We start from the raw sequence: 15,977 nt of genomic DNA, 5'->3' as shown, positions 1-15,977 counted from the left end.
ACGGGAAACGGGTAAAACGGGTAAACGGGTAAACGGGTAACGGGTAACGGTAACGGTACGTACGTACGTACGTACGTACGTAGTAGTAGTAGTAGTAGAGAGAGAGAGAGAGAGAGAGAGAGAGAGAGAGAGAGAGAGAGAGAGAGAGAGAGAGAGAGAGAGAGAGAGACAGAAGTGTAGGAGGTGGAGGAACGGCGTCTCTTTACATCTGCGCATTTCTCGCGTTCGCTCAGGGGAAAACTCCAAAACAAGCAACATGGCGGACCCGAGCAACGAGCCCGCATCGTCGAGCGGCGTCGCGGAGCAGGTAGCTGCGACAGCGGCGGCCGCCGTCATCGCGGCCCCGCTACGCGAGGAACACGACAAGCCCGAAGACTTCCACGAGCCTGACAAGAAGCGGCGTAGGACAGTTCGCGCCGAGGACGCCGCAAAAACGGAGCAGAAGCTGGAGCACCGTCTGGGCGGCATCCTCTGCTGCGCAGTATGCCTCGATTTGCCTCGCGCGGCCGTTTATCAGGTAGGTCGGTCCTCCCTTCTCCTTTTCCACCTCCTCTGCCTGGGAGGTCTGGCATGTAACGAGCAGCTCGTGTCGTTATCGGGAAGATAAATAGAAAAAAAAAACCTATCCTCAAATTTATGACGTCTGAAATTCGCGAGTCGAGACGCGCCGGACAATCGTAACGTGCGATACCACCTTTCCCCTCACATCCCGCGTCGTCCTACTCATGTGGCAGTCCATCGACCCGTTGAGGTCGATTTTTAGAGCGACATTACATAGAGACGAGATGGTCGCGCGATCTGATCCACGAGCCTCGTTTCCTCTGCAGAAGATCAATCCAGGTCGTTTGTGTGGACACATCCTGCTAGATACTCGTCAGGTACAAGTGTGGCCGTCCATCCAAGAAAAGGCTCTGTCTTACATCGCCCAAGTTGCATCCTATTCATATCGCGTCGACGATTCTTCCGAAAGAAGTGCGACCGAGTCGATTAAAACCTGCAGATACTTCATATTGAAACATACGCTTTTAATTCTGAAAAAGTTTGTTTATACGCCACGCAAAAGCAAAATCTTTCATCGCGTTATTATATTGCTACTTTACTATTCACAGCAGACTGCGTTTCTTCCTCCTGCTCTTTCTTTTTCAACTTTATCTCTCTACTAAACATTATTTTTTTTCTCTCTCTCTCTCCGTTTCCATCTTTTGCTTTTCCTTTATTTTTTTTTCGCTGTGATAAATCGGAGTGGCTTGCAATCTAGGTATGGAACTAATGAATCGTCTCGAATAGTTGCATTTTTTTCTATTTTGTTATTGGTAGTCTAAATGTGACAATCGTAACATGGATCTCGATACTGAACTGATCAGTGTCAAACATGGATCACTCTCTTTATGTGCTTTTTGTTGACAATACTAAAATATACGCCGAAAACCCGAAAGTAATAAAAAGCCGTAATATAATCATACAGTCCCCTGTTTTTCATAAATTGAGCTTTATACACAGGTCGAATAATGACTTTGTCTATTGAGACAAGACAAGACATGTTAAGTTTTCCGCAGGTAGGTGACTTTATATTTTTTTCTTTATATTAAAAAAAATGATTGAGTTCAGCAAACTCAACAGTCGAGTGAGCATTCACTATTGATATATTCTTCTAGATCTAAAATCTGATTGGGGATGAGAAGAATACATTAATAACAGCGAGTGTTCAGTCAACTGCTAAGTCTGCTAAATGCAGCAAAAGACATGGCTGCTGATATATTTATCAGTGAATCGCTGTGTGGCAAACTTGTGTGATGTACGAAAGAAATTTTCTCTTTTGCAATATCACAGATTTGAAATATTAAAGCTAAGACACGTATACGCATATCTTTGCTTTGAGAGATCAAATATTTCACTTATTTAAGAAATAATATTTAAGAAATAATATTTTTTCCTAATATGAATAGTTACACGTAGAATTTTCTATGTGCGCATTTACTATATTTTCGCAGTTAATTATATTGGTTCCCTCATTATAACTGTGCCTGCGTATAACGCGGTATTCATAATTAATTTCAACTACTGGAGAGAGAGATATAGGTAATACCTCTTGGAATCCCTAAATAGATACCTTAAACAACCTCAGGACGCTTAATATTATTATACAGTTATTTTGTACAATATATTATTGATACTCTCTTTGAATAGTTCAAAACTGGAAGCTTAATATAGCCATCAAATAATCAATAATATTGTGCAGTATCATGTTGTGTAATAATATGGGTCTAGGAGCTTTAAAGAGAATGTAAAGCAGCATTCTCGAGTTGTTGTGTGTATGCATGCAGCTACTCATACTCGTTCAGAACGTTCGCAAGAGGGATACACGGTGAACTGTTTGTAGATATTCCCTAGAACCCGTTCCGTTAATTTTTCATCTCGATACATCTTTCTTAGAATACCGACGCGAAATATATGGCGTAAAGGGATTTATAATAATCATTGTAACGTAATACGAGAGGTTGTATCACCTATTCTCATATTCTTAATTAATGTTAAACGGACATGTGTGTAAACTCATAGTGTAAAGTCCCTTATATAGACGCACGTAGACGTTTTCATTTATAACACTGAAGACTTATATTCATTGTATTCTTTCAGTTGTAAATTTCTACAAACACTCCATACACACTCTGTCCCTTTTTCTTTTTACATAGAATCTATCGCATTTATAAAAAACGATGTTTGTTCTGTGATTCACAGAATAGCGGGGGTTGGAAGCCCCGTGTTTCATTTATAATATCTCTATTAAAACGGTTAGATAAAATAGTGAAGTACTTAAGATTTTAGATCTTTGTAGTTCTTTAGTATATAATATATTTGAATCTTATGAAACGTATATAATAAATGATATTTAAATCTTACGAAACGCTATGTTTAATATAAGAAACTATCGAGAGGCAGGGAATATATTCAGAGAGCACAAATGAGAATATAAAGGCTTATTGTTAAATTAATGCGAAACCGATGTCCATCAGTTATAGTCAACAGCGAGAGAGTGAGAGTGAGGGAGAGAAAGCGAAACAGAGAAACAAGACAAAGATCTGTACAAACTGTATAGTGCAAACAAAAATAAATATTCTTAAAGGTTATTAGTTAGTTATTTCGCATAAAACACCCTTTTTCACTTGTCCCACTATGTCATCATCCTTGTTTCTTCCCTTCTGTCATTGATATATTGGTATTGTTAAAAGTAATTTCTTAGAGAATATTCGTGATAACTTAAACAGACCATCTTGATAAATACATGTTGATAGTTGATTAATGAGTATCCGTATAATTTTGTGTTTCAGGTTTAAACTTCAAAGTGATGGTAATATACATAGCATTAATTTTTTGATTCTATTTGGATTTAATTATGATTCTGGGAATTCTGTAGTAGTATACACACAAATAAGAATGCGAAACAGAAAATGAATATGCGTAACAAAAAACGTTGAGTAGAAAAAAAAACTGGCTTGTAACATGTACATTGAATTAATAATATTGGCTATATGTTTCTCATGAAAAGTCATTAAAGTTTTAGAAAGTAATTTAGAAGTTACATATCTTAAATAATATATATTCGCTTATGAGCATATAATGTACATATATGAAAGAATTAGGTTTAACAGTCTTCTAATATATAAAAAAAAAGAAAGTTTAACAAAAGAACATTAATAATACAATAATAATACAGCAAGAACGTTAATAATACATGCTGCAATGATGTTCACAGTGTGCTAATGGACACTTGATGTGTGCTGGTTGCTTCACTCATGTCCTCGCAGATGCCAGGCTGCGGGATGAGATGGCAACATGTCCCAACTGCAGAATCGAAATCAGCAAAACCACCGCGTCACGAAATCTAGCAGTCGAAAAAGCCGTGTCTGAGTTACCTGCTGAATGTCAATATTGCGCGAAGGAGTTCCCACGAAATTCCTTAGAACACCATGAAGAGGCTATGTGTGAGGAAAGGTAAATTCGTAAGGCAAAATTTATAATTTTATGAGGATTTCTCATTGACGTCTTTAACTATAATGCAACTGATCTCTTTATAATATAATTACAGGTGAACTGCGCAAATACATAGGCAATTTATTTATGTATACATAACTTCCCTAAGTTTCCTAAAATTTAATATGCCTTGCATTAGAAATGCATGTCCCAAAATCCTACATAAAAATTTTCTCTCAACCTTCTCTCCTTGTTGTACAATGTATTTGTGTACGTGTATGCTCATATCCAATGTCTAATTACTGTACAGGATATCTAGTTGCAAATATAGTAGAATCGGTTGTCCGTGGCGAGGCCCGAATCACGAGATTCCGGAACATGAAAGTCACTGCGTTCATCCTCATCGTACGGGTGCGGATGTGATGGAAGCTTTGCGTGAGATCGATGCCCGTACCTTGGAAGAACGTAGGCTCTATGACAATGTCTTTGATCTTTTGTCCTACGAGAAAATCACGTTCAACGGTCTGTATCAATTCTTGAGCATTATTATATAACGTTAGGCAAAATATATTAAAATAATCTGTAGATTACTAGATAGAAAATGTATTTTTTTCTTAGCAGCAACGGAAACTACAATTGCATAAATAATTTTTTTGTAACATGATATTAATTTTAATTTCTTCATTTATCTTTTTATCTTCTCTTTCTTTTTTAGCTACAGATGCTCGAAGATTTATCAATTATCTGTAAAATTTTATCATTTGTAGATTTACAGATGAAGCCATATCGCACTGATGAATTTATTCATAAACTATTTTACGAAACCTCTCGATTTGGCGCTTTCAACAATCAATGGGTAGTAAAGGCCAGAATCAACAGTAATCAACGCGATCCTACTCAAAGTTCAGAGCGAGACATAACTTACCAAGTACGAAAAACCGTCATGTATAATTTTATAGAAAACTTTAAGTATCATTATTCATATACGTGCGCATGTACATGAGTTAAGAGTAAAAGAGATTATTGAAATAAATCCGATAATGAATAGATATTGCGATCTAAGTATGAAAATATGTTTCGTAGCTGATACTAAAGACAAAAACTACTTATCCGCTACCAGTTTATTACTTGATCTTGAAAGGCCCGTTCGGCGATATGAAGGTCCATCCGAGAATTCACAGATTCGAATTCACCGAACAAGAAAACGAGAGTCCGTATTTTACATTACCTTTACCGGACACGGCGGAGTGCAATAGACTTCTTGCAGCTAAAGCCATCAGTTTTAGGTAAAAATTGATCCTAGAGAAGAGCGCTACTGTAGAGTTACTTTATTACAATATAATACACAATAGAGTGTAACTCATATGTACAGCGTGTAATTTTTCGTTTGCAGATTAATAATGTTCCTGGCGTCTAAGTAGCTTACAACGATGTATCTATTGTCAAGATTTTGTCACAAATGGAATTTGTCAATCTTCGACGAGATCTTCTAGACATAATGACAAATAACAATTATAGAGATCACAGAGATTTATAATCGTTTACAGTAGTGAGAGAGAAATATTGATCATGATAATGATAATGATGACGAAAAGAGAAGATGCTAATATCACTGTAATGTTTAAAAATACATGTTGAGTATGTTGACAAAGACAAATATGTATAAAATTAATACAATGTGACATATATAAAAAGCACGGTAATATAAGTACTTGAGAAATTAGGTTGAATTGCTTTATATTTCCCTTTTACATCAAACTTTTACATTAAAAAGAAAAAGAACAAACTAAAGATTAGAGAGTAGTTTATGTAGATTATTCTTAAATGATAAATTATTGTATTATTGTACGTACCAATTGTGCTACATCCCAAGGTTAAAAGCTAAATGATCAGTATCTTAGATAATTAATTTACTATACATACCCCTGTCCATGAAGAGCCTATCGTGTTTCTTTTATTTAAATAAATAAAACGCTATCGATGTAAAATTCCGAATAAAAGTTATAATTGTAATAAGACTAAAACTACTTTATTACATCCAATTCACATTAATATAGCATTATGTCGTTTTTATACATCGAAGATCAGTATCGAACAAAAAGTAGTGTCTCTATAATTCTTACGGATTTCTAATTTGTGACGCGTGTGGCGTTAGACATTTTTTTCTCTATAATTCTCAATTGCAACTGCCTTTTTATCTTTCTATCCTAAAAAAGAGCTAAATATTAATTATGATAATTCCGCCAAATTGATGAAAGTGTTACTTGTTTTTGAGCCATTTGTATTATTCGGTGGAAAGATTAATGGATTGAGATTGTTTTCGGGTTGGCTGCTACTAGGCCTGCGATATTTCGGCACGACCAATCTGGAATCGGGTTCCGAACAACCGGTTAACCAGTAAGATGTTACCCTACCCTTTCCCTTCAACTCCACCTCTCCTCTGAGCTCAAGATCGAATGTCCCAAACTTGTCCAAGATATTCTTCGTTGCTTTGGAGACGTGTATTCTCAAAGCTGTGAAATAAATTATATAAGTTAAGCTTATATTTAATTTTTATATTTAATTTTCTACATAGAATTAAAAACTTTAACGGAAAATCTTTCAATTTTTAAAACATTGTGTTTTTTTTTGTTATTATCTAATATACAGGATTTATTTCTTACGAAGACCGGAGGATTCCATTCGAGATGCCGTGTTCACGGTGTCGCCGAAGAGGCAATAATGCGGCATCTTCTGACCTACCACTCCAGCGCAAACTGGACCACTGTGCACGCCGATCCGTACGCTCAATTGAGTATTTTGTTTGTGCATTATAGTGAACGATCTGACGGCGTCTAATATCGCCAGAGTCATCAGTCCAATCTCTCTCGCATGTTCGTCACCATTTCTTTCTGGAAGACCAGACGCCACCATATATGCGTCTCCTATTGTTTCCACCTGTGAATCAATCTCAAAATCAATTTCAAGATCATTTTTTTTTTCAAAGTCATTTCAGAATTTGTTATTAGAGTTTGGAGATTGACTGACTCTGGCGCAAATGCGTTTCTTTCTTCTAAAATGAATCATTTATGTGTCTTTATAATTTATTTTGTTATATGTCTACCTTATAAACGTCGTAGAATCCAATAATACTGTCGAAGGTACTGTACAAATCATTCAGGAAATCCACGACCTCCATAGGTGTACTCTGCGCACATAGCGCCGTGAAATCAACGATATCGCTGAAATAAATGGTGACACATTCAAACTGCTCCGGTTGTACCATCTCCCCAGCCATTAACTGACCGGCGACTTGTCTTAAAAAAATATTATTATTAAAAAGAGCAAAAATGACGAGAAATTAGACAAAGCAACAATAAACGCTTTCAATACCTCGGAAGCACCTGATACAGCAATTCCTCACTGCGACGCTTCTCCAAGCTCAATTGTTCGGTCTTCTCCTCGACGAGCGCCTCTAAGTTGTTGGCGTATTGCTCCATTCGCCGTAGCAGATCGTCCATTAAATTCTCGCAATATCCTCTGAAATGTGAATGCAATTTTTTGTAATATATTTGTTTATATATTTTTACATTTACATTTTCTATATTTAAGCGGTATACGAGCGATTCAATCATGGAGAGAGGATAACAAGATAATATAATAATATACATATATTTAAAAGATCAAAGCACGATGTGACATGAATGAGTCGCCATTGCAGTTAATTGAAAATACACTATCGTTCTCCTGATTTGAAATAAAAGTACTTCATGATTCCTCGTATTATGCCACGAATGGTATGGAAGCTGGGTCGTTCGTCAGGTACTTCGTGCCAACACTTCTCCATCAATGAGAGTATATCTGGAGGACAGTCCTTCGGCGTGACTTCCGGTCTCAAAGGAGGATTCTCCGATGCTGATACTCTGTTCACGATCTTCGTAGCAAAGACATCAAAATGATAAAGAAATCGCGCTAAAATTACTGTTAAAAAAAAGAATGAAATGGATCACACCTCTTGCGCCGTCATAAAAGTCCTGATTATCTCGTACGGACCACCGCGGACCACTATCTCCTCCAGGATAATTGCGAAACTGTAAACGTCGCCCTTCTGCGTCGCGGCGCTTCCGGGTGTTATCGTTAATGGCAGAAGTTCCGGAGCGATCCAAAGTAATTCTGCAAATAAAGATTCTATTGATGTCAACATGTTTAATACATCACTCATATATTCTTTCTAAATTCTTTAGGATGGAATCTCACCTTAAAGAATAAAAATTGAGCCAATCTTGAAAAAGTAATTTTTAATCTTTAAGAGTGAGATTTCACTCTTCAGAGTGATAATTCACTCTAAAAGTTTTAGAGAATTTAAATCATTATATTTATATTTTTTTGATGCAACTTACTAATGTAATAATTCTCGTCCATAATCAATTCTGAAGGTGTGGTGAGAGTTTTGAGACCGAAATCCGAAATTTTTAATACGAAACGACCGTCGATTAGGCAATTACACGATCGTAATTTTCCATGGGCAGAAACCTCGCTGGCATGAAGATAAGACATTCCCTGTGAGGAAGCAATCTCTTTATCGTTTTCGCTTCATCATACTTATTCATGTACCATTTAATTATAACGCTCTATTATAAATCAATGTAATATTAATTAAGATATAATTAAGTTATATAAAAATAATTAAATATGTTGAGATACATTTAATAATTTAACGAAAAACACAACTTCTGCACCTGCATCTACCTTGACGATATCGTGGATCAGGGACATTCGAAAATTCCAATCCAACTTAATTGCCTCATTTTCCAGAACATCCTTCAACGAGCCTCGAGGACAATATTCGGTAAGAATTAAGACAGTCGGTGATGGCGAACAGAGGCAAGCCCCGATAAATCTAGCGAGTAATTAAATTTATTAATAAATAGCAAGAAATTGAGTTTAAAGTAGCGTTATGTTGTTGAATATTTATACTATCGAAGAAATCTTGTGAATGATTATTCTTTTATTATCTATGAGAAAAAAAAACACGGAAAAATTGTTTCTACTTAAGACAAAATACCTCACGGTGTTTTCCGACGTGACGTCCCTGACCTGTTTGATTTCCCAAAGCAATTTCTTTGTCACGTCGACTACTTTCTTCTTCGTGACCTTCTTGATAGCTACTCTCTCGCCCTTATATATCCCAATAGTGGTAAAAACCGTCGTTGGCGGCAATGATTCGCAACTAATCTGCGAACCGCGACGTATTCTCTGTTCCAATCCATAATTCTATGATTAAGTAAAAGAATCAGTTAAATTTTACGATTTATAAATCATATATAATTTTATTTTTACTCTATAATAAATAAAATTAAGTAATCTCTTATTCTGCGCATGTTATATTCATAATTTATCGCTCACGTTTGCATCGGATATCGCTTGGTGTAGATTTATCTTCGATGAGAACTGCTTTCCAACTTCTAGAAGCAATTCCTCAGGTCTCACACGCCAAGACATGTTATTGAGATCGGCAGATAATCGCAAATGTCTATGCAAAGAAATTTTTTCACATCGATTAATTTTATATTCTATTATAATTTTATATTCTTCACAAATATTTAACATTAAAAAATTCTATTGTTCTATTGTTATCTCAGGGCTTTTTAGTATCAATATCTTTTTTTTACTTCTTTACATATTATTATTCAAAATTCCTGGATTGGGCACACAAATATAAAATTTGATGAATCACGTGAAGCATACCTGTATAATAAACACGCTGCTGTAATCGCAGCTAGTAGAAACACAGCGAGCGCTATGCCTGTGTAAGCTACAAACGTATAAGCTTCTCTTCTTGACGTGCAGTCCGGGTCATTTCCTAAAAAACCACACTCCGGAATATCTAGAGGGGGTCCTTCCCTTCCACCCGGCCAATGGATCTTCTTGCCAGTCATAGGGCTATATTCTCGATTTAATCCTAAATAATGAGCAACCACTTCGAACCTGTAAGATGCCAACATCTTACTTGGCATTTTTTTTATTGCATTTGTGGTGTTCTTTTTAAAAATGCAACATCAATGATAATTTTATATTAATTGATTCTCGGGTCTTTATAGAGTTTTTTTCTCTAATGTTAAACAAATTTGTCTTTCTTAACAACAAGATAATCTGTGACATTTAATTTAGAAAAAAATTCTAGTTCCTAAACCGTCTAATTGTGAATTTGCAATTTGCGAGATGCATTTTGATAGATATAAATGATAAAATCGCGTGGAACAATGGCATGAATTTTAAGTGACCTTCCAGTAATGGGATCTAAATCAAGAATGCTGTAATCCGCGTCACGATCCCCATTGTCATCTATCCTGACGTGACCTGTAATACCCATGAAATTTCGGTCCCACATTCTTCTCGTTATAGATATGCCGTCTCTTATATCTCCATCTTCGGCCAGGGTCTCATTCAACGCGATCCCTAACAAGTAAACACCATCGTAAAATGCTCCGACGAAGAAATTCACCTGTGAAAAAAGCAAGAAATTCATTTCATCTGCTTGAATTAATTTTCTTGATTGAATATTGTACCCTTAAATGCTTTGTCTAAAAAAAATCGCAACTTCATTATGTCCTTAGGATTCTATATTATAGAATTATTATTTTAATGAACTCACTTCTTCGTCATCTAAAAATGAATAATTGTAATTGATTTGTGCACGATGCTTAACATTATCAGCAAAATCTTGAAATCGTGGGCTAGTCGGTTGAAGAAGAGACACCCTCAGTAAAGCCTCGTAAGCCTTTCTGGCAGTGGCATCGTCCTCGTCCCCAACTTCCCAGTCATGATCGCCCCAGTACGAACCCTTAAAATTTATTTAAATTGATTTAACACTGATGAGAAAGTGTCATCCGTGATACTTTTGCTGTCACATTGATGTATGACGGATTTAAAATAGTCTTTTCTCATTTATTATAGCGCCTTACGTGAAATATCTCGACATCGAAAAAAGCCCAATCCCCTTTTGTCATTCCTAATTCGTGAGCGGCCAGCATAAATCTTCTGACGAGCGTTCCGCGAACGCTGAGAATTACAACTGTTCAAAATTATTATTTTTTAAATTGCCGTTAAAAACACAGCGATCTTAGCATCACGATTTTTTGTTATCGCGCGGAAATATTTTTACATTAAACGTTTCAGAATTTGATTAAAAATATATTACACTTATATGTATTTCTTAACAAAATATAAATTAAAAAATATTAAAAAATTAAAAAATTATCAATTTTTCTACGTTATATTTAAAAGTAATACAAATGTTTGACGATTTAAAATCTGAATAAAATATATATATAACATTTATTTTTTTACGGAAAGTTTTCCAATTTTAATCTCTTTTTGTAGAGACTGTACACTTAATATATCCTTAATGATGTAAAAGAGAGCTTTAATAATTTAAAAAAAAATTCGAAGTTAATTTAAGTCTTTCAGAGAACACCCTGCAAGCATAAGACAAAAGCGATCACTCACTTCTAGCGTACATGCTCGCGTCGCGCAGGTAAAGGTGATACGACTCGTCCTCGGAATTTCCGTCTAACTCCCTTACGAATTTTAGAAGTCCGTCCTTATGCAGACCGTATTCTAGATTCTTTCCTACCGTCAATGAAAACAAGTCCGATCTGTCCAGTATAAGCGCGACGTGGGACCAACCAAACTTCTTGAACACGCTAGCGAAGACGAGCCGCAATCGGCACTGGCAGTACGACATCCTTGTTAAAGTGGGATACTTGCTTTTGTCTTTAAAAATTCCCTTCGAGAATTAAAAAGATGAAAAATATGATAAAAAATCCATCCTATGACGAGGAAGAGATCGTGACGAGAAAAAAATCTCGATACTACTCTATTGAGATTTTATTTCTACAGTCAAAACAATATACCAAAAATTCATATCAATTATAATTTATGATAATATGTTAGATGTATAAATAATTAAGTAGAATATAGTGGTAATTATTATGAAAAATTTAAAGATGTATAAATAATTAAGTAGAATATAGTGGTAATTATTATGAAAAATTTAAGAAACTTTTGATATCGTTATCATAATTCCGAGCTTAATGAATTTTACGAGGGCTAAAGTAACATGCGGAGAATTTATATTTCTTATACCATTCTTTGTCGTAATTAGCGCGTAGCTAATTAAGATATTAATGATATTGAAATTTAAAAAATAAAATCAAATGAGCTGCAACATTAACTATCATAGATGTTTACACTGGAAAAAGAGTTTGGTTATTAATTGAAATTCTGATTTAAAATGGGCAAATTTTGATCGATCAGAATCTTCTGATCTCGTTCATTTTTAACCAGAAATTTTTCTCAGTGAAACAATATTCAATGCAGCAATTAAAGGAACAGAAAGAAAAAAAAAGATTCTAAAAGACTCTTTCGCTTCTTACCGACGTTTCATTCTTCCATTTATGGATCCTTCCAAGGATACCAGATGTGACTGACAGTTCGCCTTCCGAGGGAGGCTTGGTTCGCAAGAAAGCGATAATCACGTTTCACATAAATAAGTATTAACATTGACACAATACAGCAATTCGTTTTAATATCAGAACGTACGATGCGACATCAAAAACGTTAGAAAATAGAGAAAGCAAAATAGAGGATTAATTTAATTTAATACAATTTTGTAATTACAATTGTTGGCACAATAGCGTTTCTCTAGTCTTCAAAGAATAGTCATCGTTGCGAGATTAATGTTAAATGCTGTTATGTAAATGCAAAGGTTTAAGTTAATTGATTGGACGAAAATGTATACTGGGGCTAGTAATCAAATGTTGACACGTGCATCGGCAGCGCAAAAGTAAGTGCGACTTACTTGATCACCCATACCGGTAATAATTGGACTGTTCCAGTAGGCTGCGAGACGTGCCACAGGTTCCAGGGCGAAGGCGCAGGCCGGTCCAACGAATGCGATTACGTTGTCACGAAAATGCATATCCGCTGCTAAACCGGGTGCTCTCGCCCCGCTGCAGGTCGGATAACTGAAGAATTCGAATATTCATCGTTGATCATATCTCAAATTTTGCGATTAAAATTAACACAGTAATTAGATCTCGATGTTGTCAAGTACGATGCAAAAGATCTATCATTTTTCCAACAAGTTTTTTTTTATTTAATTATAACATAAAATTATAGCTATTTATTATTTGATGCTTCTCTTATACTTTTAATTGATTTATGGCTACTTAACAAAAAATTTTGGATGTATATTAAGGAATTAAATCATTGTAAAGGTTTGAAGAATTTTGTGCACATTCTGAAAAATTATACATGTGTACAATTATAAATGAAATTTTAGATAAGAGAAGAAAGAAGAAATTTTATTTTTGATCAAAGCGGATTTTAATTGGAGCTTGATAATATTAATGCAAATTTGCAAATACATTTTTTGTAATAAATTCTTTGTAGTGATTTAAGCTGATTAGCATCATTAAATTAATCAATGTAATTTGTGATGTTATTTCCAGTTCCAGTTTATCATTGCGTTTTAAGTACGACAAATTGAATTGAAACGCAGTTTATAGAATTTAAACATGTACTTGCAAATTTGCATATGAATATTAACAAGCAACAACAAGATTTACTTCGATTGAAAAGAGGATTTTTTTCTTACTTAATACGTATTCTATATTTTTTCCTATTATTATATTATGAGTTGTAATTAAGAAATAAATTAAATTAACGAGAACTGTTATCTCAAAACGATGAAATTAACACAGTTTTTTATCAAATTATTTCAAATTTGATATACATTTCAACATTTGATATATATTCTTCATCTCATGGAGTGAATTTTTGAACATTTAGCTTTTTATTGATAAAATAAAAAATCATTTTTCCTATGAAATTTTATTCTCGCAAAGTGAAAGTGTATTATTTTCAGAGATATTATTTCATTTTTCGAAAATACAACATAACTTTAATATTTTTTAAATATATTTACAAGATGCATAATATATTTACAAGTTGTTAATAATATAATTTTAAAACATGAAAATACTCATTTCTTTAGCTAAATAAAAATTATGTGCTTATCTTTCAATAACGATCCAATTTTCGTTAATAGAAATGTATAATCCTGCATTGATATGGAAATATATGCATGCATGGGTAATATCAATCTGTGAAAACGTACAAAGTGGACGTATATGATGGATCGTATATATCATATATTAAAACGCAAACATAATACGATTGGATTACTGAGGGTGGATGCGACAGGGATTTGCTTGGATACATATTTTCCCGCTCTCTTGTGCAGTTACACGTGACGTACATACAGTATCCGCTGGTATCCGCGTCCTTGAGGAGCGAAATGCGCATTTCGGTGAATATTCTGTATACGCGCGTACGCGCAATTAGCGACGAATAGCAACAATAATCACGATGCATTCGACACGCCGGGATAGCGACGCATTGCGCGAGCAACAGCTCGAGATAATGGCGCATTAATTGTACCCGATGAATGGCCAATGATTGAATTCCCATCGATCTGCGCTAATTGAAAATGTCGGGAATGCGGCGCGGCGCGCAGAAATATCGCGGTCCTGCTGCACCTCCCGTAAATGTTTGCAATGACAATGCAGATTTGGGGAATTTTAATTTGCGAGAAAAGAATTTAATTATTGCGTCGCGATCGTCGTGTACGAAATGTTATCGTCAAAATAAATGTTGGGATTTTTGTCGGAGGTTAATTCTTTACTGAAATCATGTTTACAACGGAGAAAATTTTCTTTTAAAATTTATCCTGAAAATATAATTGTGGTACAATATAATATTTTAAAGATTTTTACCATGTACAATAAAATTAATCAAATTTATTTTATACTTTATTGTAGTTTTATTAATGAATAAAAGAGATTTACATTAAAATTTTTCGAAATACAATGTTGTCCCATGATTGTCATATTTTCGGGGTAAATTCTAAAAAAAAATTCTCTCCGTGTATAAAGATTATGGCACATAAAAAATTTAAGCAATAATATGTAAATAATAAGCAAATAAATATTTCAGATTTGCTACTGTTTACGCTTACTGATGCCTTATTTTTTTGCGTAATCTTAAATAGCATAAAGCGCTTACAAAGAATTAAAAAAGTATTTAAGCGTTTTTTTTTTTAGCACTTTGCAGGCGCTACTGTGCTACTTAGAAATTCTCGTATAACAGATGATAATTGTCAATGAATTAGAATGTTCGGGGATTAATTTATTAAAAGAATGACTGTTTTACATTGCAGTTAATTAAACGCCGTTGTAAAAGCGCGATATTTCGATGTCATTGAAATAGTCATTATTGAAATTATAACATGATTATAATGTTTAATTCACGAGCAACAGATGATATATGATTGTAAATAGATTGTTGGAATTTTTGTAGGAAATTAATGATTAACCTACAGAGAGCAAAGAATTGTTTTTAAAATCTTACAGTTTTTTCTTGAGTGAAATTTGTTATAATTCATTATTTCATTATTCCTTTCCCTAAGATATGGCATTATTAATTATTTTTACGCTATTATAGTGGCTTTTTTGTCCTGTAAAGGTTAAAAGAATGGTCGTTTTACATTGCAATTAAATATCCTTATAAAGACGCGATTCTTTGATGTTAGAAATGGTGAGTATATGAATATCTGTTGAATGTAGATTAACACGTGTAATCCTCATTCACTAGACGATATATAATTGCCAATAAATTGTTGTAATTTTTACGAATTTTTTAGTTCATTAGATTTTTCAAAGAACGATTGTGTTTTTTACACTTAATAAAGATACTTACATTGTATAGCATAGTAAATATATACTAATTATACTAACATTATAGCAGTAGTAATTATAATTATAATATATGTAATTAAAGTTATAAATCCCAAAAATTTTCTTCTTCTGTGTACAACAACTAGTGTATTACTATGTTGTTCTACTAGTAGAGGAAAGTTTTAAATTATAATAATAATAAATAATATATAGTATAATAATATA

The 15,977-nt window shown here is 34.2% G+C and overlaps 2 protein-coding genes across 2 annotated transcripts in view; one reads left to right on the top strand and one right to left on the bottom strand.

Annotated features, from left to right (window-relative positions):
- Positions 1–483: 483 nt before the first annotated feature.
- Positions 484–5,393, top strand: LOC105626782 (cysteine and histidine-rich protein 1 homolog). The gene is made up of 7 exons (XM_012208081.1): positions 484–517; positions 3,330–3,349; positions 3,755–3,993; positions 4,283–4,494; positions 4,740–4,900; positions 5,056–5,258; positions 5,366–5,393. The coding sequence occupies exons 1-7, from the start codon at positions 484–486 to the stop codon at positions 5,391–5,393; spliced, it is 897 nt and encodes a 298-aa protein (XP_012063471.1).
- An 808-nt stretch (positions 5,394–6,201) lies between these two features.
- Positions 6,202–15,977, bottom strand: part of LOC105618665 (atrial natriuretic peptide receptor 1) — a 13,395-nt gene continuing 3,619 nt past the window's right edge. Inside the window, exons 3-19 of the mRNA XM_012200196.1 lie at positions 12,815–12,980; positions 12,390–12,464; positions 11,461–11,740; positions 10,917–11,026; positions 10,607–10,795; positions 10,236–10,456; positions 9,700–9,939; positions 9,364–9,484; positions 9,017–9,225; positions 8,701–8,851; positions 8,352–8,511; positions 7,964–8,124; positions 7,719–7,885; positions 7,345–7,491; positions 7,076–7,268; positions 6,636–6,909; positions 6,202–6,485 (exon numbers count right to left, since the gene is read on the bottom strand). Of these exons, the coding sequence (XP_012055586.1) occupies positions 6,202–6,485; positions 6,636–6,909; positions 7,076–7,268; positions 7,345–7,491; positions 7,719–7,885; positions 7,964–8,124; positions 8,352–8,511; positions 8,701–8,851; positions 9,017–9,225; positions 9,364–9,484; positions 9,700–9,939; positions 10,236–10,456; positions 10,607–10,795; positions 10,917–11,026; positions 11,461–11,740; positions 12,390–12,464; positions 12,815–12,980 (3,148 nt within the window). The remainder of the gene's footprint in view (positions 6,486–6,635; positions 6,910–7,075; positions 7,269–7,344; positions 7,492–7,718; positions 7,886–7,963; positions 8,125–8,351; positions 8,512–8,700; positions 8,852–9,016; positions 9,226–9,363; positions 9,485–9,699; positions 9,940–10,235; positions 10,457–10,606; positions 10,796–10,916; positions 11,027–11,460; positions 11,741–12,389; positions 12,465–12,814; positions 12,981–15,977) is intronic.

Source organism: Atta cephalotes, assembly GCF_000143395.1.
Source record: "Atta cephalotes unplaced genomic scaffold scaffold00001, whole genome shotgun sequence".
In the NCBI taxonomy this organism is placed as follows: domain Eukaryota; kingdom Metazoa; phylum Arthropoda; class Insecta; order Hymenoptera; family Formicidae; genus Atta; species Atta cephalotes.
The sequence above is the reverse complement of the archived record's forward strand: the minus strand, read 5'-3'. Positions and strand labels throughout refer to the sequence as shown.